The sequence below is a fragment of the Pimephales promelas genome, chromosome 11 (genome assembly GCF_988280905.1).
Source record: "Pimephales promelas chromosome 11, fPimPro1.hap1.1, whole genome shotgun sequence".
In the NCBI taxonomy this organism is placed as follows: Eukaryota; Metazoa; Chordata; class Actinopteri; order Cypriniformes; family Leuciscidae; genus Pimephales; species Pimephales promelas.
The window spans coordinates 34,059,983-34,086,118 of record NC_142779.1 but is presented as its reverse complement, the minus strand read 5'-3'; the positions used below and the strand labels follow the sequence as shown (position 1 = coordinate 34,086,118).

Sequence of the window (26,136 nt, the reverse complement as noted above, 5' to 3'; positions counted from 1 at the left end):
TCCTTAAGATTATTTTTTTGTTTTTTATTTTTTCTCAATCTAGGATGAGCACTGTAAGTTTGTAATACGATTTGACGTTGTTATTGATTTGTTTATGTGCTTGGTTTCTTAATAAAAAAAAAGAAAAAAAAAAAGAAAGCTAATGCCGCCCGTCACACACTCCTACAGGTGCAGATGGTGAGCAGCATCAGAATGGGGCGTAACGTGAGTTACAGGATTCTGGATATCGACTGGTGCACGTCAGATAAAGTGGTGCTGGCATCGGATGATGGCTGTGTGAGAGTGCTGGAGATGGCCATGAAGTCTGCCAGTTACAGAATGGATGAGCAGGACCTGACAGGTGAGCTCTTTTGGCTGGAAAAAAACGTCACTGGTTCAAATGACTGAAATGGATTTCAGTCATGACAACTCTCGTGGTAGTTTATAAAATATTTTATGCATGTAAATTGAATGTACATATGTTTGGCGGACTAGATTTGCTACACTGCTTTCTTATGGCTGCATGATTATGACAAAAATCATAATTGTCGATTATTCCCTTGAAATTGTAATTGCGATTTTTAAAGGGTTAATTCACCCAAAAATGAAAATTCTGTCAGTATTTACTCACCCTCATGTTGTTCCAAACCTCTATGTGTTTATTTGTTCTGCTGAACACAAAGGAAGATATTTGGAAGAATGTTTTAATCAAACAGATCTCAATCCCCATTGACTTCCATAGGGAATGAGATCTGTTTGATTAAAACATTCTTCCAAACATCTTCCTTTGTGTTCAGCAGAACAAATAAACACATAGAGGTTTGGAACAACATGAGGGTGAGTAAATACTGACAGAATTTTCATTTTTGGGTGAACTGTCCCTTTAAGAGCACTGAAAGTCAATGAGAAGTCCAGTCAACCTTCATGTTTGTATGTGCAAATGCTACACTTTATTTATGAAATGTCATTTTTTCAGTGCTAGAACTTTGGTTAAGTGGGTCATTGCGTCAGACAGACGTGTCGGTGTAGATTAGCCTAAGATGTATACGTGCCTCTGTGGTGTGTGTTTCAGATCCAGTGTGGTGTCCCTATCTTCTGCTGCCACGTGCTGCTCTCACACTGAAGGCCTTTCTCCTGCTGCAGCCGTGGGGCGACACATTCACCATGGACATCTCTCAAATGTGCGTGGCGGCTGCATTGTTCTGTCACATCCGTTTCATCCATTCACAGTCATTCACAGTCTTCACTGAAACTAAATCTGACCAGAACAAAAGCTTAGTTAAAACAAAAAAGAAAACTTTCGGTAACATTTATAGTTAAGGGTCCACTTCTCACTAATAACTAGCATACTAGTTCTAATTGTTAATTAACCTATTAATAAGCAGTAATTAGAAGTTTATTGAGGCAAAGGTCAAATTTAATAGTGAGAATTGGATCCTAAACTAAAGTGTGACAACTTTTTTTAATTTATTTTTTTTATGTAGGGAATAGGGATGCACCAATCTACAGTATTTGGTACAATAACCAGTACTTTCTTTGTAGTACTTGCTGATTTCATCCATTTTCCAGCACAGTACAGTGGGGCTGATGGATTGAAGATTCATTTTCATGAAATGTCAATCCCATTAATAACATCAAAAACAAGACACAATAACTGATCACCAAGGCATCATAAAATCAAAATATATTATTACCCGTACTCTTACAACCAGGAATCATATCATTGACCCAGTTATTTCAATAAACAGTAAAATAGCATTGTAATCGAGTGAGCACAGCAGTGACAGGAAGAGCTAACACTCATTCATATCCGTTAAAAAGTAGTTCCTGGTCGTGCTTCATCACATTCTGTTCGGGAAAATGTGTAACTCTATCAAAATGCGCCATGACATAAGCAATTTTATTATTGCTTTGTAGAACGAGAAACATTGTTTATCTTTTGTGATTTCATATTTCATGCTTCAGAGAGTTTAATATAAAGCCTATTCACAAAGTTCACAGACATGCATGTCAATTTTTCAAAGGGAAATGTCTTTCTCTATGAATCCCTTCACGCAGATGTATCGTATGATATTTTTTTCTTTATAATTGTGGCATTTAGATACATTTCTGTGAATAGATTTGCAATGATGTGATTTCCAGATCTAGAAAAGACATGGAAATTACATCATATTTTATTAATAAACGACATCATTTTTCAGCTACAGTGATGTGAATAAGTTTGGACACCCATGCTAAAGTTGCCTAAAAAGATTAATAAAAAATCATCTTTTGGATATTGATCTTAATGCCTTAATTAGAAAAATGAGGAAAACTCCAACCTTTAAGGACACAAATTTTTTTTGTGAATGAAAAATGTATCATAAATAAATGAACGTTTTTCCTTAAAATACAGGGTGCATAATTCAGGACACCCCTATGTTAAATTCCCATAGAGTCAGGCAGATTTTTATTTTTAAAAGCCAGTTATTTCATGGATCCAGGATAATATGCATCCTGATAAAGTTCCCTTTAAATATCCCCACATCATCACACACCTTCCACCACACCTAGAGATTGGCATGGGGTACTTTCCATAAGATCATCTTTCAATGCAAATCAAACCAGCTATTAGGCTAACTGAAGTAAAACCATGCCAATCTCTAGGTGTGGAGGAAGGTGTGTGATGATGTGGGGATATTTTAATTCCAAAGGCCAAGGGAACTTTATCAGGATGCATATTATCCTGGATCCATGAAATAACTGGCTTTTAAAAATAAAACTCTGCCTGACTCTATGGGAATTTAACATAGGGGTGTCCTGACTTATGCACCCTGTATTTTAAGGAAAAACATTTATTTATTTATGAGACATTATTCATTCATAAAGAAAATTGGTGTCCTTAAAGGTTGGAGTTTTCCTCATTTTTCTAATTAAGGCATTAAGATCAATATCCAAAAGATGATTTTTTTATTCCTCTTTTTAGGCAACTTTAGCATGGGTGTCCAAACTTAATCACATCACTGTATATATTGCTCTTTTCGAGAGATTTTTTAAAGTCAAAGTCTTGTAGTAGCATGTATGTTACAAATTCTGTTGAGGGTCTTATTGGAGAAATGCACACACTAATACTGTCAGTATAATTGTTTAAATAAATCATTTGGTGCCTGATATACGAATACAAATCTTTGTTTAACTTTAAACGATTTGATAATGAACGCCTGAAAGCATCTTAGAAAAGTCATGCCTTGTTCCCACTGTGCAGGCTGGTGGTGGTGGTGTAATGGTGTGCGGGATGTTTTCTTTGCACACTTTAGGCCCAATTGGGCATGGTTTAAATGCCACGGCATACCTGAGCATTGTTTCTGAAATCCAGTGATCAATCAGTATGTCTGGTAACCCTTGTTTCGACAGTTTATTTTTGTTTAATTAGTCTATTCGAATCGTTTCATGACATACTTTTTACACTCGATTCATCCAGACAAAACATGATCTCTTCTGCTGACTTGTATTGTGTGCTTCCGTCCTTAGAGACTACATAGAAAAAGATGAAATCAAGGGACTGATCCAGGAACAGCTCAACTCTCTTTCTAAGTATGTTCACTCCCAGAAATCACAAAGCACTGTTTCTATAATAATTCTGTAATTCAAGTATGGTATTCAAGTCCATTTCTTTGCCTTCAAAAAAGAAAGTAGCTATTAATAAACGCAGGGACAGAATGATCCTCAAATAGCTCCCAATGCCTAATGTGAAGAGCTTTTTAAAAGCGCACGCTGCCCGCTCTCACATTCTGGGTCATGTCTAACTAGTTTTTGTCTTCCCACTGAAGTGACATCAAAAGTGTTCTCCAGGATCCAAATCTGAACTTGCTGCAACGCTGCCTCCTAGTGTCTCGGTAAGTGACCAAGCATTCCAGTTCAGGTTTAAAGGATCATTTACTCACCCCCACTTCATCTAAGATGTTCATGTCTGTCTTTGAGGAACACATTCCAGGATTTTTCTGCTTATAGTGACTTCAATGGGGTCCAACTGTTTGAAGGTCCAAATTGTAGTTTCAGTGCAGCTTCAAAGTCTCGACTCAATCTCATCTGAGGAATAAGAGACTCATCTAGTCAAACTATCGGCCATTTTCTATAAAAAGATGGATTTTCAACCACAAATCGACTCGATCTCATCTGAGGAATAAGAGTCTTATCTAGTCAAACTGTCGGCCATTTTCTATAAAAAGATAAACATATATGCCCTTTTCAACCACAAATGCTCGTCTTGCACTAGCCAATCACGTTGCGAGGTCACGTGTGTTTAGTTTCACAAATCTCATCCCCCCCCAAATCATCCGACATTGTTGTTTTTCCTTTTTTGTGAATGGCATTTAAACATTTGCTGCATCCCAATTCGTCTACTTATACTACGCCCTAAAAGCATGTACTGTTGTGTAGCAAAAGAGTAGGCAAGCTTTAACAGATAGCTCAGTCGTGTTAGTAAACCTCACTTAAAAAAAGCTTTTTTATTTTATTTCTTTCTTTCTTCACCATGCTGTTCAGGACTTCCCAGAATACAGCCTGAATATAATTGCTTCTAGAAACGGGGAGCCGCCCATGCATAGCATATGTCTAACCATTAATGGGCATTTATTCATAAATATTCAGAATTTTGCTAAATGCATTTATGGCATTATATATGGCATTATGCATAGTAGGACTTTATGAAGGCCAAGAAATTGGGTCGAGCAACGTAAAAGTAACGTAAAAAGTTACTTTCCATATGGGGTAACTAAGTAAAGTAACGGATTACTTAAAAAAAAAAAAAGTGACGAGTAACGAGATACACTACTTTTTAAAAGTAACTTCCCCATCACTGTGTGTGGCGCATCGCAAGATGGAGAAAAATCCTGCAATGTTTTCCTCAAAAACCTTCATTTCTTTTCGACTGAAGAACATCTCGGGTGACGTGGGGGCGAGCAAAATATCAGGAAATATAATTCTGAAGTGAACTAATCCTTTAAATGATATGAACCCTACTATATTTGTAAAGATTTTCTAATTATGGATCCAAGCACCTTCACTTTGTTGTTGTTGTTTTTGCCTTGGAGTTCCTCTCATTATTTTTATTAATATTTGATCAGGCTGTTTGGTGATGAATCAGACCTTCAGTTCTGGACGGTGGCTGCTCATTACATCCAGTCCTTTTCTCAGAGCTGCCAGCCCAGCGGATCTGTCCCAGAAGGCCAAGCGACAGCCGAGGGCCCCCAGAGCCACCTGGACATCTGCCATGACACCCTCTGTGAAAGCTCCTTCTTCCAGGTATGATTCCAGGAACAATACATGGATATGAGGATTATGAAAGAGGATATTCCTCAAAACCAAGAATGCTTTGAGTCCTGGAAGCAATAATTTACAAATTCATACACAGCGATTGTGAACAGCATCCATTTGCCTGAGGTTTTGGGCTTTAGTTCTGGGATATCCGTTAAAGGGATACTCCACCCATTTACTCACCCTCAACCTATATGAGTTTCTTTCTTCTGCTGAACACAAAGGAAGATGTTTTGAAGAACGATTGTTGTTTGGCACCATTGACTTCCATAGTAGAAAAAAAAAAAATACTATGGAAGTCAATGGTGACAGAATTTCCCCTGTTGTTATAAGGCTTTTGGGGTGTTATGGCCATAGATATCTATATAAAGGCTAGATATGTCGTCCACGCTGCTGGCCAATGGAGGACGATGCCTGCACCAGGCGGCCATCTTGGCACAGGCAGCTCGCTCACTCGTAACATTGTGTTAATGGTACATGTACTATTTAAATGACCATAACTTGCTCAATTTTCTACTGATTTTCAAATGGTTTGTTTTGTTATAATTATGACAAATTATATTTCTGCATACTTATGAATAAAAAGTGTATAAATAAATAATCATCCAGATAATTATAGCCACGTTAATAGCGTTTGTAAGAAACCAAACCGTTTGTAAATCCGTCAAGATTTCAACGAGATATGTGTTCGTGCTGACCACTCATCTTACATCAGCTTGTCTGTGACAAGATGGCCGCCGTTGATGACGATGGAAACTCTAGCCTTTATATACATATCTATGGTTATGGCTGTTTGATTTGATAAGGTTATTAGTATTCCTCATATTATTAATGCTAGGGATTTGAACAGTAATTTGAAGTCATTTATTTGTAAATTGATTCCTGGTTGACCATTCCTCTTTTACGTCTACTTGCTTCCTGTTCACTAATGAAAAGGAAAAGAATTGCTTTGTTTTTCTCTCCACGTCAATCATATGCTCTCAATAAAACCTCCTGTTGTAGCTTATCCACGTTGTGTGCGCTAAACATCGGAGAAGCATTAATTAAACGTCACATTTCAGCCCTCCAACATTATTTCATCCTAAAACTAAAAATAGCAGTTTCTGTCCAACATTGTCAGTGCTTCCTAATAGAGACACTTACCGAGCAAACACCCGACCATAGTGCCATCGTGAGACCGCACATCTCACATCTACTGAATGGGCTGTTGTATGTCTATTGCATTAATGGAGCATCAGTAATTAGACTGGGATTAGAAGTATACCAGTGAGTTTATGACACAATGATTCCTGAGAGGTCTTCAGAGAGAGACTCTGAATATTAACTCCGCAATATTCAGCAGGACTTTCGGGGGTTTCATTATAATAGCCAGTTATTCTTCCTAAATGGAGAGAGGCTGTCATGTTGAGTTATTTGTTAATAGTGCAGATTACACCTAAAATTACAACACTCCATTATACAAAACTCATTTGCTTTATTGTGAGAAAAAAGTGCATAATTGCTGCACCATCAGCAGTAAACCAAATGTTTGGTTTTGTTTTTGATTTGTGACTGCAAAACTTAATGCAACACTGCTCCAGCAACAAAGTGGTTATGTGATCGCCAGGGCTTGGTTGTGCGGTTAATAAGGAGCTCCATGTGAGTCTTGTGGTGTTGCTATAGTGGGTGGTTGCTAGGTGGTTACTTCCTGTTCCTGGTCACATGTATCTCACATTCTATCTTTTACCAACTCTCATTAATAGTCATTGACTTCTGATCACTTTGTGGCTGCAAAACTAGGCCTGTTTTTGCAGCTTTGGTCTGGTTAAAATGAGGAGTTTACTTATTTGTCAATAATTTTTCTCTGCACTGATTTCAAGTTTTTTTTTTTTTTACTTGAGGCAGCAAGTTTTTGCCTACAATGTAATACAATTGTATTGAAAATGCATTGAATTTTAAATGCAGCATGACAAGCTTTGTCTTGAGGTGTAAAGCTCTTGTTTTTCCAATGTATGGTTGAGAAAGCTGTTTGTCTGATAATGTTATACTTCTAACACTAGCGTGTATTTTTACACCATATATATTTAATTATTTGCTGATTTCCAAGATATTGTGAGATAAAGCTGGCTACATGAATTTGAAAGTGGCTTTGTATAATCACACTGCATATTTTAGCTGCTTGTCTGACGGAAAACAGCATAATGAAGCTGTAAGAGTCAGGTGTCATTGGAAGTGTTAATTGATCATTCAAATTTATCTCTAGTATTAAAGGAGTAGTTCACTTTTAGAAAAAACTTTTGCTGATAATTTACTCACCCCCATGTCATCCAAGATGTCCATGTCTTTCTTTCTTCAGTCGAAAAGAAATTAAGGTTTTTGATGAAAACATTCCAGGATTTTTCTCCATATAATGGACTTCAATGGGGACCAAATGGTTCAAGGTCCAAAAGACACTTTCAGTGCAAACCGTTCAAAGGGCTTTAAACGACTCCAGACGATGAATAAGGGTCTTATCAAGCGAAACGGTCAGTTTTATAAGCTCAAATGGTCGCCTTGCTCTTGAGTCATTTTTTTTCATTTCGTTCGTTGAATTTGTTCATTTTGATGAACGAGTTCGAACAGGAGAGTCACGAACGCGCATCACAGAACAGAGCAAGGAGAGCATTTGTGCTTATAAAAGTTAAACTTTGTTTTTTTTTTGTTTTTTGTTTTTTTTAATGAGTGATGGTTTCGCTTGATAAAACCCTTATCAAAAAACCTTAATTTCTTTTCGACTGAAGAAAGAAAGACATGTATATCTTGGATGACATGGGGGTGAGTAAATTATCAGCAAAAGTTTTATTTTAAAAAAGTGAACTACTCATCTAACATAAGGGGGAAAAGTATAACTTCCCCCTGAGGGATCAATACATCTATCTTTATAAACATTCAGCTTAAAATCTTGAAATAAGGGTTTGATCTAAATAAGAATCAGATCAAAACAGGATTTTGTTCATTCTTTTGAGTTCTGTTTTCTATCCTGCACTGTGAATGTTTTTGATGACTTGAGTTTAATGCAATAATAATAATAATATTATTGTTTATAATGAACAACTAAAATAATTTGTATTTCATTTAGAGCTTTCATTTACGGAACACAAAATGTCTTCCTCTCTCATGTAGAGGTTTCAGCTGGAGAGAGTTCGTCTACAAGAAGTGAAAAGGTCCAGCTACGAACACACCAAAAAGTGTGCTGACCAACTGCTGCTGCTGGGACAGGCAAGTACCTGCACACTTCTGATGGAGTTTACATTACGTCATTATCAAAAAAAGAAACATATCTCTTACAGTAAGGTAAAGTAAATCATTACGGTGTATATATATATATATATATATATATATATATACTAGTGTTGGGCGATATGCTCCATTTTCATATCGTCCTATCGTCAGCCTGTGAGATCGGCGATACACGATATTATCGTGAGGGGGCGGGGCTAACTTATTTGATTATTAACTTGATTATTTAGCATACTCATTAATTTGCTTGTTTTATTAACTTCGTTTTATAAACGAGAATCTTTTTTTCTATTTTGCTAGCAAAGGTGGAGTGTTTATTAATAGGATCAGGTTATTTCCTGGTATAGTGAGGTAAAAAAAAAGATCCTAATTAATACTTTTGTTTGTCAACGGGAAATTTACGGACACATTAGCCTATCCTCATGCCGTTACATGCAGCATTTTGACTAGGGCATATTTCTGCACAAGATGAAAACACGTTTATTTCTTGGGTCAGAATAAGTCGGAGTTTGCGATATGTGTCCCCCTACCAGTGCACTCTCTGTCTGGATGCACTTCACATGCGCACTTCAGTAAGCACGAAGTACGCGGGTTAATGTGTTTTAAATGCCGGGAGAAACCAGAGCAAGGGCCAAACGTCTAGCTGAGTCGATCGGTTTATACTTATACTTATGACTTGACTCTGATAAAGGAAAACGGGTTAATGCGTTTACATGACCACATGCATTGTCAAGTTAATTCAACATAATCGGGTTAAGAACGTCGTCGCATGAAAACGCGCTCAATCTCTGAAAGTGAAAGTAAAAACGGACTGCTTTCGCTATCTGCATTAACGCCGCGTTCCCTCAGAGACGACGATGATAACGGTAACTAATACTATTTTAGTGATATTATTATTAATACTATTTAGTAATTGTATTGTTTTAGTGTCATTAAACGTTTTGTTAATGTGTTACGGAAACAAATACTGACGAACAACGGTGCCGTTTTCATCTTGGATCTGTAGGAAATTGAATTTTGCGTCTGTTAAAACGAGCACACTTGATAATTTGTAAATGGATCAACTTGCAATTCAATTTTGATGTGGGATGTTTTTTAGTCTGTTTTAAAAACATTCTCTTAGAGGAGTCTTTAGTGCGTGTCGGTATTGTTGCAATTGTTATGAGGATTGCAATGAGGATGATTGTAAATTTAGGCAAGGCAAATTAATTGTAGTTTCTATTAATTTAATAACAATACTAGCTTTACAATAATAATAATAATAGGCATAATAATAATAATTTAATACATTATGGTAAAACGAGCCAATTATCGTATTGATATCGTCAAGGGCATCTGCCATCGGCGATATCTCAGACTATCGTCGATACACGATACTATCGTCTATCGGCACAACCCTAATATATACACTGTATATATGCACACTCACTTAAAGGATTATTAGGAACACCTGTTCAATTTCTCATTAATGCAATTATCTAATCAACCAATCACATGTCAGATGCTTCAATGCATTTAGGGGTCAATAATACAATCTCCTGAACTCCAAACTGAATGTCAGAATGGGAAAGAAAGGGGATTTAATCAATTTTGAGCGTGGCATGGTTGTTGGTGTCAGAGTATTTCACAATCTGCTCAGTTACTGGGATTTTCACACACAACCATTTCTAGGGTTTACAAAGAATGGTGCGAAAAGGGAAAAACATCCAGTGTGCGGCAGTCCTGTGGGCCAAAATGCCTTGTTGATGCTAGAGGTCAGAGGAGAATGGGCCGACTGATTCAAGCTGATAGAAGAGCAACTTTGACTGAAATAACCACTCGTTACAACCAAGGTATGCAGCAAAGCATTTGTGAAGCCACAACACTTGAGGCGGATGGGCTACAACAGCAGAAGACCCCACCGGGTACCACTCATCTCCACTACAGATAGGAAAAAGCAAGAGCTCACCAAAATTGGACAGTTGAAGACTGGAAAAAAGTTGCCTGGTCTGATGAGTCTCGATTTCTGTTGAGACATTCAGATGGTAGAGTCAGAATTTGGCGTAAACAGAATGAGAACATGGATCCATCATGCCTTGTTACCACTGTGCAGGCTGGTGGTGGTGGTGTAATGGTGTGGGGGATGTTTTCTTGGCACACTTTAGGCCCCTTAGTGCCAATTGGGCATCGTTTAAATGCCACGGCCTACCTGAGCATTGTTTCTGACCATGTCCATCCCTTTATGGCCACCATGTCCCCATCCTCTGATGGCTACTTCCAGCAGGATAATGCACCATGTCACAAAGCTGGAATCATTTCAAATTGGTTTCTTGAACATGACAATGAGTTGACTGTACTAAAATGGCCCCCACAGTCACCAGATCTCAACCCAATAGAGCATCTTTGGGATGTGGTGGAACGGGAGCTTCGTGGCCTGGATGTGCATCCCACAAATCTCCATCAACTGCAAGATGCTATCCTATCAATATGGGCCAACATTTCTAAAGAATGCTTTCAGCACCTTGTTGAATCAATGCCACGTAGAATTAAGGCAGTTCTGAAGGCGAAAGGGGGTCAAATACAGTATTAGTATGGTGTTCCTAATAATCCTTTAGGTGAGTGTGTACTGCATACTGTCTGATTAGGTACCAACCTTGAATTTTAATTTACTTCCTGACTGTTAAAAAGTATGTTCTATATAGTACGTGTAACGCTAAATCCGAGGAAGATGAAGATGAAGCGGATATAACACAAGGTTTATTTAAACATCTTAAAACTAGACCGATAGCATGTGAGACAACATGTGAAACACAAACAATACCGGACAACTGAAGAGTGTACAAGGAGGAACTTAAATACGGTGATGATGACAAAATAACGACCAGCTGTGATGATAATCAGTGACCATAGAAACTAATGAGTGAACAAAGAAACACAATTTTAGTGAAAACAAACAAAAAGTCCATGAACTGAATTCAATTTAACACACCGGTGACCAAATGAACGTGTGTAGTATGAATTAAATTCTGACATACTGCATCTGCCATGTTGTTACTGTCACGTGACCTACCAGCGTCAGTTGCGTCGCTTCACTGCCATTCACAAATCCTCTCCCGTGGCCTCATGAGATAGTAAAGTGTCCATCGAATGCACACCTCAGAACTCATCATCCAGGTTCTTTTCGCTAACTCTTTTCAAATACTACTCGATGTTTTTGGACATAATACTATTTTTGGCGTGGTTTATTTCACATACTATATAGTAGGATTTATTTTTTAGCACATGTGTGTTTGTCAGTAGACCCTAAAACTATCTTTAACTGGAAAATAATATTATCAAAGAACTGCTATAAAACCAAACCAATCTCTGGTACCTTAAATTATATGTTTATCTCCGTAAAGCTGCTTTGAAACAATGTATATTGTTAAAAGCGCTGTATAAATGAGGATGACTTAACTTGACCCTTCTCGTGATTGAAGAGAATGAACATGTGCAGGAGGAGATTTATTCACTAATTAATTAATTGATTGCAGATGATGTTGTACACTCAGATGGATAAAAATGTATTGGCAGCGTAGATGATTTTCCCATGAACAGCACACACACTGACACACCTCACACACACGGCCCTGTTCTGCAGTCTGTAGGCTGGAAATCCATCATTCACAGCTGTCCTTTCAAGAATGCTTTAGAGAGTCGAGAACTAGGGGAACTGTAGTATAAGAAAAACCAATAAGAAAGTGTATTAAGTTGAAAGAAATGAGAGATTACTAGAGATCTCAAAACTGATGGTGAACACAACATGATTGATTAAAGCCTCTGAAAGCTGTGCATTACTTTTATCTAATGTACACAACTAGGATATGACATCATTGTTCTTTTAATGTAAAGTCCTCCGGTGGTGAAAATCCAGCTTTTAATGTTGTTTATGTGGTGTTTTTAATGTGCTTAATCATGTGCAAATTGTCATTGTGCAAGTCACTACCATTGCTGAGTAACCAAAGACAGTCTCAAAAACACGGTGTGAAATCGCTGGTTACTCTGACGTCACAAACGATCAGGTCAACGTGTTATCGGCAACCAGTGGATCTCTGAGCTGAGTGAGTGAGTGGAGGCAGGGCTCATTCGCATATTCATAGAACCACTTATAGAGAGCCTAAGTCCCTCCCCTTTCGGTCGACCACCATGGGACCTTATTTCGGAAAAATTTTGAATAGTCAATGGCGAGAGACAACAAATATTTTGATCTGGTTTGAATTGTGCCCTGAATTACACATATGATGTTTGTCAATTTAAAAGATACATTTTAAATAGGGCTGTGCAAAAGTTAATTGCGATTAATCGCATCCAAAATAAAAGTCTGTGTTTACATAATATATTTGTGTGTGCTGTATATAATTATGTTGTATATATAAATACACACACATGCATGTATATATTTAAGAAAATGTGTTATTCATATATCAAATATTTATATTTTTATAATATAGATTTTGTATTTATAAATATATACAGAATTTAAGCGCAAATAATTCTTAAATATATACATGCATGCATAGGTATTTATATATACAAAATAATTATCTACAGCACACACAAATATATTATGTAAACACAGACTTTTATTTTGGATGCGATTAATCGCAATTAACTTTTGCACAGCCCTAATTTTAAAGTAAAGAAAGTCGCAGTTTGATGTGAAACCGTTGAGGTATAAGACTGTGAAAATACGTAATTACAAAAACTACAAACCCCAAAGGCGCACATTTTCTCTCAATGAATGAAGCTAACTTTACTGAGGCTAACGTCTGTCATTGTTTCTACAGTCTTACGTTATAATCGTAACGTTACGCCGTCATGCCTGAGTGTTTTGTACCAGACTGCACACACGAGCAGCGGATCTCACTCGTTGGTTCGCTTCCCGGGAGATGTAGTTCATAGAGCGATTTTCACATAAAACTAAATGTTACTCTTCTGTTTTATGACAAACTGCGACGTTTTTGACTTTTTCAGAATTATCTTTTAAATTGACAAACATCATATGTGTAATTGAGGGCACAGTTCAGACGGAATAAAAAGATAAGTTGTCTCTCGCCATTGACTACCATTCATATATTTTTTCCGAAATAAGGTCCCATGAGCCGGAAGCGAAAGGGCGGGACTTAGGCTCTCTATACTAAATGAGGAAAGGGTGTCGAGTTACACTCAAGCTATTTTCAAGGATAAAACGCTTAAATATGTAATTTTGAGTTTTAAGGGAAACAATGATTAATTAGGACTTTAAACATATCAGTTGACTAATAATATTCCGAATAACTATTATTTTCTCTTTGTTCATCAGACGGACCGTGCGGTGCAGTTGCTGTTGGAGACCAGTGCAGATAACTCCAGTTACTACTGTGACTCTCTCAAAGCCTGTCTGGTGACCACCATCACCTCATCCGGCCCGTCTCAGAGCACAATTAAACTGGTGGCCACAAACATGATCGCCAATGGCAAGCTGGCAGGTGGGGTGTTACACGTGTGAACCAGTGTTGTAGTCGAGACCACCTCACTCGAGTCCGAGTCCAGACCGAGACCAGAGAGAGTCGAGTCCGAGTCGAGACCGAGACCAGTGAGGGTTGATTACCTAATTTACTTTTATTTACTTAGAGAAATCCTTTTTTTATTTTACTGAATTTACTTAGAGTTTAAAAAATATGATCAGTTTAGGGTAAAAAGGCCACATAGTAGGTGGTGTTAAAAGTAATTTTATTACAATTTGTCATGCGCAGTTGTGCACTAGAAAATCAATCACTGGGCGTGTCAATCAATTTAAAGAAATATTTTATTAACATACATTGATAATCATGAAAAATATTTTGAATTGAACTCGAGTGGACTCGGGAATAAGTCCGAGTCCTAAAAAAATTTTTTTTCGAGTACGAGTCAATTCCCAGTCCAAATGCACACGAGTCCATGACAAGACCAAGACCATTAAAATATGGTCTCGAGTCCGAGTCCCGAGTACTACAACACTGGTGTGAACTGTATGATTATCTTCCTTCTATAGAGCACTGAAGGAGTTTGTCCATGCTCTTTTCCATTCAATGAATACAAGAACAAAAAGTGTGATAAAAGCAGTTTGTACTTATTCTCTTTATAGGATACAAGCCATACGACAGCTTTATGTGAGGAGCAGACCAATATACATTATTTTGTTGTAATCTGGGATTGCCTTATCGATAAAAGATAAAGCACATGCTATCCAGATCTTATTTCAAAACCCCAAAAAAAATGAAGACAGATAAATAGATATTTTTATTCATAAAGAAAATTAATAAATGATATAGTGCAATTTTTGCATGGAAAAAAAAGTTAACCTTTTAGAATTACTAAAGAATATTTTTGCATTGTGATACATTTGATACAAAAGTGGATCAAATACAAAAACGTGATTTGTCACTCACACACACATATACGTATGGACATTGTAATATGTCTGGACTTTTATTTATTTGCTTGTTTGTTTGTTTATTATTTTCTAACATTATTCAATTTAACATTTCCATTGATGACTCTCATTGTGTTTTCATTACTTTAGTACTTTCATTTCATTAACTTTTACATAATTAAGGCAAGACACATCGTTTTTTTTACACTGGTCAATTTTGAGATTTTGGGATATTTGTCTTCAATAACATGTCTTCTTTCAGACTTGTGGTGGAAAAAGTCCGAAATACACATTTAAGTATTTATTTTACTACACTTTGTCTGTTTGCGTCTGTAGATTTCTCATAAATTCTTCAAAAGTTGGCGATCTAAATCACCACTCCGTTATCGCGATCTGCACCCTGTCATCACACACACCGTTAGAAAGCTCTAACGGTGAAAGTCGGATCCAATTCCTTTTTATCAGCAACCAATCGTGAAAGTAAAAGGGGGGATTTAACTCTAAATGCGCGATCTCATGGGTTGATGCTAAATCTTTAAAGCCAGTTTTCACAAAATGACTTTTCTCTCATACTCCAAGTCTGAAATCTCCACTTCAGTAGCACCGATACACACCAAACCTTCCAGTCTTGTACATAGTTATATTATGAAGACATTTCCTGAGGGATTTGTAAATATATTATTCCTAGCCTAATTTATATAACATTTTATTCCAAAAAAACATGGGGAAAATCTTTCTTTTAAGGCTACTGACAGTATATTCTGATTTACAGGATAACAAAAGTAGATATCCATAAATCCTTCTAATATGTGAACACAATGAAAAAATAATGTTCAACCTGGCTTTATCCAATACTCAGATTTTTTTTTTTTTAAATATATGCAAATGAGTGTATATTTAATTAGATAATGTATTTAAACATTAAATTACACAAAACTTTTCCCATCTTAATGTAGGTAATCAACTAGGAAAGTTTCATGTTGATATCTGCTAGTTAAAAAAATGACCCTATTCACCTGTAGTGCCTTAATAGAATGTAAAGAGGTTTTGTAAGATTTACCCACTAAGTGTTTCACGTTGGGATTGGGACTTTTGTGTTGCTGTGCAGGTATTCAGGGGGATTAGTATGACACATCGGCCCTATTCCACCTCCAATGGTTCTGACTGTGTTTTATTTTCTGTCTGGATTGACTCTTAGAGGGTGTGCAGTTGCTCTGCCTGATTGACAAAGCGGCGGATGCTTGTCGTTATCTGCAGACATATGGAGAGTGGAACCGCGCCGCATGGCTGGCCAAGGTACCTCAACCAGACACAATCTACAGCCGGCTGATATATCAACTGTTCAGGATATATTCTGAATTCACTAGAATTGATTCGTTCATATCCACAAATAAAATATTTTGAATCAACTCTATATATATATATAGCAATACATTATATCAGTTCCCAAACTGGGTGGCATATCCGAGTTATTAACCCTCGGGTGCTCTTCGTTTGGGAGTCACACTTGTTATCTTCCCGGTCAAAAGTGACCTAAAAATGAAATTTCCTCTATCCCAGTAAAACCAATGCAATTTATTTTTGTTATGATATTGTCTATAATATTTATTCTTTGTAATATAGTATTTTGAGACAATTTGACTGAATTTATTAATAACTAGGCAATATTTATGGTTTATTTTTGCCATGGAAATATATATATATTTTTCTATATATATATATATATATATATATATATATATTATTTTTTTCAAAAAATTATTAATGCGGTATTTTAGTTTAATATAGAGTCTAGGCCTTCAGAAAAAAAATTTTTTTGAAGAAAATTAGCACCATCTGGTTACAGTATAGAGAAAAAGCGTAGAATCATGGTGTAACCACTAGATGGCATGTACAGCTCTCTATGGAGAAGCATGTGAATTCCCCAGATGTTTATGAACACATTTTTTTTTCTTGGTGGATTTGAATATATAGTTGAAACAATCTCAAAAACGATTTTTTATTAAAAAAAGGTAAAACAAATAAATAAAAATTTGTGAATTTTTGTGTTTTTGTCAATTTCCCATTCATTTCCTACGAGGGTCATTTTTGACCAAAGACCACAAGTGTGACTATTTTTTTAGACCACTTAGCATGCTCAGATCATGACCTCAATTTTTTTTGTGTTCACATACATAATGCCAAAAAAGTCACCAAGTTTTGTAACATTCCGATGAAGCTGCGATTTTTACAATTTCAAAACAGAAAACTTTTCGGTCAGAAATGACCGAAGAGCACCTGAGGGTTAAAAGGGTTCGGGGGCAAGGCTAAGGGATATTGTACAGTCAGATCATTATGCAAAAGAAACCTCTTCCGGGTGATATAAGACCCCACTGCCAAATTATCTTCTTATAAGTAAATAGTTGTACACGAAATATTATTTTGACATTTTCTTTCCTCAAGATGACTCGCAGTCTGTTATCAGATGTCGCGATTGTTGTCGTGGAATAATGGTGTGTTCAAGATTGTATTCACAAGTTGAACACACATGAGCGCCACTACAAAGTTGTGAATACGAGTGGGAAGCTCACGATTTTCTTTAAGCCTCGATCTTTACGAGTTGGCGGCATGTCAGTGAGAAAAATGGGTGGAAAACCACAATATTTAGAGGTAATTAGCAGTGATATTATCAAGCTTTTTTATTTACAACAAAATAAGGCAATTCCATCCACAAAATATAATTGCATTGTAATATAACACTATAATATGTAATGATTAAGTTTACAGCGGCTTCATAAATTCATAAAAAAAAGTTCAAAAGTAAAACACACCTGATTCACAATCGTTGTTCTTCTAGAAGTAGAGTTTTACAAACCTTGCTGTATTATTGTGTAGTTAATTAAGAGAAGGTACACCACCATTGTGCTTCGACGGGAGTGACTTCGTAAACACGACTTCCCAACTCGTAAATACGGACTTCCCAGGAGGAGTTGAACACCATAACAGACCACTAGACCCCACGATTGAAGAACAGTCATTGAACAAGAGCAGAATTGAGTATTGCAAGGAGCTGTGTAAAAGTTAATGATAAGCATGGATAGGAGTGGAAACATAATAAAGCAGAAGATGAATATACTTCAACCATCGCGACTACCACAACATAGCTAGCGGTGATACGCACAAAGCAAATAAAACCCATTATAATCAGTGCTGCTGTCTACACTGGATTCTGACAGTAAACTGATGTCCTGTTCTATTTCTGACGCACTCCAACATCTGACACAAAGGTCAAATGAATTTCCAAAACTAAAGAGGTGTAACGATGCCCTCATGTCACGATTCGATACATATCACCATACTGAACTCACGATACGATATTATCGTTACGTCTATCGTCAACAAAAGGCTGTTGATTAAAGTGCTAAATTTGATTTTACATTGTGTCTGTGTAAATGAATAGGCTTGGACTTGGTGCTGGAAACCCTATGCAGGACAATAGACACACCAGAATAACAATATTTATGATTCTGAGGCTGAAAACACAATTATTTTAGACGAATATGTTTGCACTCTGTCACTGACTAGATATATTTAAAATAATGTAGGACACTACATTTTTGTATTGCGATTTATTGTTACACCCCTAATTTGCAACGTTCACTGAAGGCGAGAAAATATGACAAGACAAATGTGTGTTCGCCCTCAGCTTCTCCGGTACAACGGTGGGGAATCAACAGACTCAAAATATCAGCTCCTGACTGTATGAAACGCGCTGTAGTACTGTATAATTACTATGGTACTAAGTAAATCCCATCAGGTTATGCAAGTAAGGTCATGTCTGAGAGTGTTTATGTGGGTGAATGCAGGTCTTACAAATATGTTTCTCTACAAAAGGGGGGACGGCAGAAAAGGTTTGGGAACCACTGCATTATATAGAGCTATAATATTAATAACCAGAATTTTGACTGTTTACTAAAAGCCTTTGCAGCTTTTTTTTCTGGCCAATAACCACCTACATGTATTTAGATGACCTACCGGTTTTATTTTTTTTATTGTGGGTGCCACAGTTCTAGACGTGGGCAGTGGAGACATGTGCATAGGCTTTGTGAGTTTCCAGTCCTCTCAAGTAGCAAGTGCAGATTATTTTAATGAAATAAGAACTTGTTTACTTGCTAATACGCCTTATTCACGGCAGCGCCATCTTTGATTTTTAATGAGAATGAAAGCGAGGCTGTGAGCGATAGACACGCATCTCTTCAATGGGATGTATTGTTATTTAATGTGTTTTCGTTTTGTTCTGCTCATGAAACACTGGAGAAATATCTTTCCAAGAAATTTTAGTTGACAAAAAACTCCCGACAATGTAAGCTGTGGAAAATTGTAAGTAATCTAGCCGCTTTATTCAGCTTTTTACAGCGGATGCCATTGGAAACACGGTAAGTCTATCCCTCACAGCCTCACTTTCATACCTGTCATGGCGCTGCTCTGAATAAGGTCTATAACACCTTCAAACAAAGTTGTTGAAAATCTCTACGAAATTTGATGTCACAAACTAGTTTTTCTTCAGTAGCACTCATTATATCCACCTGCTTTCTCTTATATAAACATAACTTTGTTTTGCTGATAGACTAATAAAAAGCTTTCCTCCTGACACTGGAAAATAATGTGGAAGCCAGACAATTAGTTTGTTGTGATTGTGAATGGTGTCTCTCTCCCTCAGGTGCGTCTGAACCCAGCAGAAGGGTCCGATGTGCTGAAGCGCTGGGCAGAGCATCTGTGTTCTCCTCAGGTTAATCTGAAGTCAAAGGCCATCCTGGTCCTGCTCTCATTAGGATGCTTTCAGAAAGTGGGCGAGATGCTCCACAGGTGGGCATTGCTTTTCCTGTTACATTTTTTGTACAGCCACATTCAGTGTAGCATGTTGCCCATTCATCCATCATAATTTAACCCTTGTGCTGCATTCGATTTTTAACACCGTTGAGTGCATTAAGGACCAAAAATGGCCACATATTAAACATTGCCTAAAATATTATATATTATTATTATTTTCCACTTTTACCAAGTTAAATCTTTTAATCAGCATCAGTCCTCATCATAACTACCAAAAATGTATTCAATTTCAGGATTTTAACCCTTTAATTACCAGTTTTGTTTGCGAAACCATCGATTTGTATAAGAGGAAAAAACACAAAAATTCAATTATTTTTAATAAACTAAATGCAAAGAGAAAACTTTAGATTTGGATTATCACAGTCCCACTTAGAGACCAAAAATGGCCACCTATTAAACATTGCCTATTGCCTAAAATAAGGTGCATTTCCACCAATAGGGAATAAATATGTAGTGACGTCATCTGGTGGAATACACTATATAATGCAAATATAATGCTTTTGCTTCAAAATGAAAGGATGTTTGTGCAAAAATCATGTTTCATGTATTACTGACAGCCTCAGATTTAAACAACGTTTTAATGGGTTTCAATGGGCCATTTTTGGTCTTTATGGTGCTGAGTGTTACTATTTGATCTACACAGTGTGTGTTATACATATTTTGCAAAATGTCACAATTTTGCCAAATTTCATACCATTTGCATTAAAACAGCCAAAATGGTCAAAGAAATTAAACTGCAAAAGACCAAAAATGTCCCTAATGCAGCATAAGGGTTAAGAGCTGTTGTGGTTTAGTTTGGTTACTCCCACAGGAATAATATGAAATAAATAAATGTATACATAAATAAACTAAATTCTCATGTTGTTCCAAAACCGTATGGGAATTTCTTTTTTTTTTCTTGTAACACAAACAGAAATTTTGAGCAGAATGTTTGTATGGCATCAATTAAATCAAACTTGACACGGCATACGCCAAATTTTAAAAATATGCAGAAATGTGAATAAGATTTTAGAACTACAGCAGAGAGGAAGATTATGAATAGCAGTGAATAGCAACATTTTCATCAAAAATCTGGTCTTCAGAAGATTTGGATTATACTACAACATTATAGTGTGTTTTGGGGGGGACGTTTCCCATTGCAAATGGTTTTGGAATGACATGAGGGTAAATGATTGAGTGAACAATGCATAATGAATTTTTAAGTGAGATTTTGTCTCAATGATGCATTTTTTTTCCAAACACACACAATATTGATTGACATATCCTTTCCTAAACGCCATTATGTTTGAATGTGCATGATAAATGACACACTGCTCAGATATTTCTCTAATATATCTTTACATTTCCTGACAGCATGAGATATTTCGACCGTGCCGCACTGTTTCTCGAAGCCTGCTTGAAATACGGTGTGATGGAGACAAATGACGACGTTAATATCCTTCTGATGCATCTTCCAGTTTGTCAGACAGCAGGACTTTATTGAATTAAAACTAATGTTGCATGATTTTTTTCCCCATTATTATTAGAAGTATTATTGTTGTTTAAGTAAAATAATAAAGACCCCATGAAGTAATTTTAGGTCATGTCTGCTAGCTTTGAGGCTCACTAGATCTACAATTTTAGTAGATTAACCTCTTTAACTGCCATCCTTCCCAGTCTTTCTCTTCAACTGTCTCATTTAAAGTAGATGACTCAAAGTTTAATCTTTGAGCAGTTTTGGCTTCCACTTTTGTAACCGAAACTGAATGTCTTTTCCTATATAAAGTGTTAATTATGGTCCCACTGCGGCCAAACACTCTCAAGCTCCGCCTGCTACAGTAGCCACGCCCCCAAACACACGCCATTGGTTGAGCTGGAAAGAGATTGACGGATCTGAGCGAAACTCTTTCAATGTTTACACTTTGGGGGAGATAAACCCATGAATGGCGTATAGTACTTAATGAAAAAATAAACTAGGTTAAGATAATGTATTTTAACATGAATTAAAATTACATACTGCACCTTTAAATACACTTTTTGAAATTCAAAACTCTGGAAAATGGACCCCACTGGCTTACAAGAAACACTTTACTTAAGTGTCTTGGCATCCTCTTAAAGGGATAGTTCACTTTGAAATTAATTTTTGATATGTTTTATCTTACCTCAAGGGCATCCAAGATGTAGGTGTCTTTGTTTCCACAGTATTTTCAATTTTGATATTTTTAGGTCAAACCGTTCTTGTCTGTCAGTCATATAATGCAGGTCTATGGTCACCACCTCAAAGAGCATGCACAGAGAAGTCCAGATTAAACACGATTTAATGACTCGTAAATGTAAGTACACATTGATGGACTAAGACACGAAACGAGCGGTTTGTGTGAGAAAACAAAGAGTATTTATATCGTTTTTACCTCTTGTAATCACAGCCATGTCCAACTGATCTGAGGGCGCGGACGCTTCGGTCTGCGCAAGCGCCGGAAGTGATCTCTCGCGCGTGTACGTCACTCATTGTTTGCACAGAACAGAGATTGTAGGTAAGACGGCTAATTAAAATGATACTAATTTGCACTTATCCGGGATGTCTAAACCATCGTAAAAGAAAACATTTACGTCTGCTCGCGCAAACTCATCAGTTTTCACAAATTCCCAATTTATTTTCAATCAGCCAAAGAGCGATCAACCATAATTTCAAGAGAGAAGGCTCATAAATTGGGAAAACACTCCCTGATGAGTTCACGCGAGCATATGTAATTGTTTTCTTTTACAAGAGATCACTTCCAGAGCTTGCACAGACCGAAGCGTCCGCGCCCTAAGATCACTTGGACGTGGCTGTGCTTATAAGAGGTAAAAACGATATAAAAACTGTTTGTTTTCTCACACAAACCGCTCGTTTCGTGTCTTAGGCCATCAATGTGTACTTACATTTACGAGTCATTAAATCATGTTTAATTTGGACTTCTCTGTGCATGCTCTTTGAGGTGGTGACCATAGACCTCCATTATATGACTGACAGACAAGAACGGTTTGACCTAAAAATATCAAAATTGAAACTACTGCGGAAACAAAGACACCTACATCTTGGATGCCCTTGAGGTAAGATAAAACATACCAAAAATTAAGTTCAAAGTGAACTATCCCTTTAAATTTCCACATACTTTAAAGGTACGTCGTAAGTAGTATCGAGATAACTTGATCTGTTTTGTTTGAACTGTTTTGTTTTTACTTGCATCACCTTCTTATTCCCAGTCTTCCTTAACCACAGCATCTCCACATAAGCTCATAGGTGCTGCCTTCGTGGACTACGCTAAGCTGCTTCGCTCCATCGGGCTGAAACAGGGCGCTGTGCTTTGGGCGTCTCGGGCTGGAGAGAGAGGGAAGGAGCTGCTGGATGAGCTTTCCCAAACTGAGGGAATGGGACCAGTGCCCAGTCCCAGTGAAGAAGAGGAGAAGGACATAGAGTGAGAGAGGATATGTGATGAAAAGCATAAAAATCAAGATGCAGTATCTTCAAATTTCATCCTTATAACACCCATAAGCATGCAAGTAGTCAGCAAACACCAACATGCGTCTTTCCATTTGGTTTCAAACGGTTTGATAGATGTCTTTCAAGCCTCTCTGCTGGTTTTGAGGTGTGTTGTATCCGGAAACATTCCCTTAACACACGTTATCCTGCTGTAATGTGTTCCAAACCTGTTCTTGCACTTATTTTATTGACCAAAATGGTGATTTAAAACAAACCAAAATAAAAATAGTGCCGATAATTAATAAAAACACATTTTAAGAACCTTTAAAAGGGATTATTATGTGTTGGGGACTAAATATGATTATAATTTCAGATTAGGAAACCATTTAAAGAAAAGAACTAGATGAATCTCACGAAACACGTCCAGTTTCACGCTAAAATCCAAAGAAAAGCACTAAGTGTTTCGAAAGATTATGTATTGTTATTAAATAATAGACGTGGCTGTGCGGTTGAGATAATTATAGGATTTCAAACCTTTGATGTTTATTGAATTTCTCTCAGAAAAAGAAATAATATAAAATCTATATAAATGACTGTCAAATTATCTGTGTGTGTGTGTGTGTGTGTGTGTGTTTAAAGGTTTCATGAGCATCACTCTGAGTTACGTAAATAAAATATGGTTATTTGATAGTTAAATGGTTTAATCAAAAATGAAAGCAACAAATTCGTAATTCATCCACTCCTTCATGTGATATATTCAGATGAGTGCTGTTCCTTCAGTAATGTTGCATATGTTTTGTAAAATAGTGAATTTCCCCATTTTTGCCTAATTTTGTCGTTGGATTGCAGTTGTTCATGCGTGATTTACTGTAGACGGTTTAAGTGTGATGTTTGTATGATGTCTCCACATGGCTTCAGAGAGTTGCTGTATTTGGACATTATTGTCCTGTTGAAATGAGATGTGACACCACCATTGTGTCTTTGATTTAAAAATGAAAGTCATTTTTCATTTCAGTATCATTTTGTAATGACTAATTCATTTGTTGAATTATGATTGTTGGAATACCCTGCCTTGTTTTTGGTAGGCTATGATTGTGAGTAATGTTTCGTGACTTTATCCTTTAAATGTTCCTATTTAAACATTTGTAAGTAATGTTGCAGCCCAGGTGTTTGAGCCTACTGTATGGATATATGCCCACTGCATGTATATTTGCAAAGTAATAAATACAGCCTGTACCATCCATTTTTTTCTCTCTATATTTTCAAAACACTTTTTATTATTAAAATAACCTACATCTAAGTTTAATTAATGGGCCATATTTCATAATGAAGAAGATAAAGGCTCATGAAACGAATAAATGGCTGACCGCGAAATTATTCTTTTGCTTTGGTGTGACGTCAGTAAATCTGGAACGCGAGTGCATAAAAAATACTGCGCCTTTAAACTCACAAACGCTTAGTTCCCTTTCGTTGTCGTTCCGTCGGATGACGACGAATGGGGTTTCGCTTAGAAAGCCTATCGTCTTCGAGTATTACAAAACGAGCCAATGGCAAAGAAATGCCATGGGTCTGGGGATTTTGCATAGCATAGCTCCACCTTACCTGCCAATATGCAGATATGTTTTTGCTTCGGAGCCAAGTTTTCTTGACCCCCTCAGACCTGAATTATGTTTCAAGTTTCTGAAAAATATAAAAGTACATTTTCCCAGCTCATGAGGTTTCTATAAATGAAAACAAATGAATTTTTCTTATATATATAATTTCTTTCATTGTGATTTTTTTTGTCCATTCCAGTGGACATCAGGTCAAAACAGGTGTACTTCCCAAAAATGTACCAACACGAAATAAATAAATTAATAAACATACAATTTGTTGGTCTATATATTAAGCTTTTTCTCAAGGTCAAAAAAATTCCAGCAGTATACCATTTCAACTATAATTTTGAGGTTTTTGTTTTACAGATTGCACATTGTTTCTAACAAACTAACTATATTCGAATCAATCAATCTGTGTGCATCATTCTTTTTTTAGAACAAAAACTTATCGTAAGGTTTTTTCCTTTATATTGCACATTTGTTTATTCATAACAAAATAAACCTAGGAATCAATCAATGCATTCATGTTAGAGTCATTTCCTGTGTGCATCCTGTGTTTTCTTGTATTTTTACAGTACTGGCAGGACGCTTGCCAGCAAGTCACTGTATTTCGATTTCCAGTAACTCTAGCTAGTCCAAGGCCGAAAAAAAGGTCCTTTCCGTCCTTGGGCCATAGGCAAACGGACGTGGGGTGGCGGACGAGGGTTGGCGGGCCATCTATCGAAATTTTGAGTTTCTCTGATCTTCTTGAAACTCTGGATTCTGATAGATCACGTTTTATCTTGAAACGACAATTTAAAAATTTTAACAATCAAGCCTTTCTGCAAGATATTTAGAATAGTGATTTATATGTTGTTTCGCAGATACCCGATGTTGATATAGCATGGGAGTATTTTAAATGTACTTTTTTGACTATATGTGACAAACATGCACCTTTTAAAAGGTTTAGAGTAAGAAGTAGAGACAATCCCTGGTTTAATGAGTCAATATCTTTACTTATAAAAAAAAGAGATGAGGCGTGGGCTAAAGCAAAGAAAACAAATAATTACATAGACTGGGTAAATTATAGGACAGTAAGAAATAACTGTACAAAACTGGTAAGAACATCTAAATGTGATTATTATATAAATATGATGAATGAAAATTTGAACAATCCAGCTAATTTCTGGAAGTTGACTAAATCAGTTTGTGGTAAAAAAAAAAAAAAAAACCTCCGCCAGTCTGCCGGATTGTTTGAAACTAAATGAGGGTGTAATCCGGGACAAAGAAAATATTGTAAAAGCCTT

General features: G+C 36.6%; 1 protein-coding gene across 1 annotated transcript in view; it reads left to right on the top strand.

Moving 5' to 3' along the window:
* Window positions 1–24,496, top strand: part of wdr11 (WD repeat domain 11) — a 120,377-nt gene extending 95,881 nt beyond the window's left edge. Inside the window, exons 19-29 of the mRNA XM_089117318.1 lie at window positions 169–340; window positions 1,052–1,160; window positions 3,490–3,552; window positions 3,789–3,854; window positions 5,085–5,262; window positions 8,416–8,511; window positions 13,853–14,018; window positions 16,143–16,240; window positions 19,644–19,789; window positions 21,167–21,249; window positions 23,067–24,496. Coding sequence (XP_088973444.1) covers window positions 169–340; window positions 1,052–1,160; window positions 3,490–3,552; window positions 3,789–3,854; window positions 5,085–5,262; window positions 8,416–8,511; window positions 13,853–14,018; window positions 16,143–16,240; window positions 19,644–19,789; window positions 21,167–21,249; window positions 23,067–23,254 — 1,365 coding nt within the window. The 3' untranslated portion in view covers window positions 23,255–24,496. The remainder of the gene's footprint in view (window positions 1–168; window positions 341–1,051; window positions 1,161–3,489; window positions 3,553–3,788; window positions 3,855–5,084; window positions 5,263–8,415; window positions 8,512–13,852; window positions 14,019–16,142; window positions 16,241–19,643; window positions 19,790–21,166; window positions 21,250–23,066) is intronic.
* The last annotated feature ends 1,640 nt before the right edge of the window (window positions 24,497–26,136 follow it).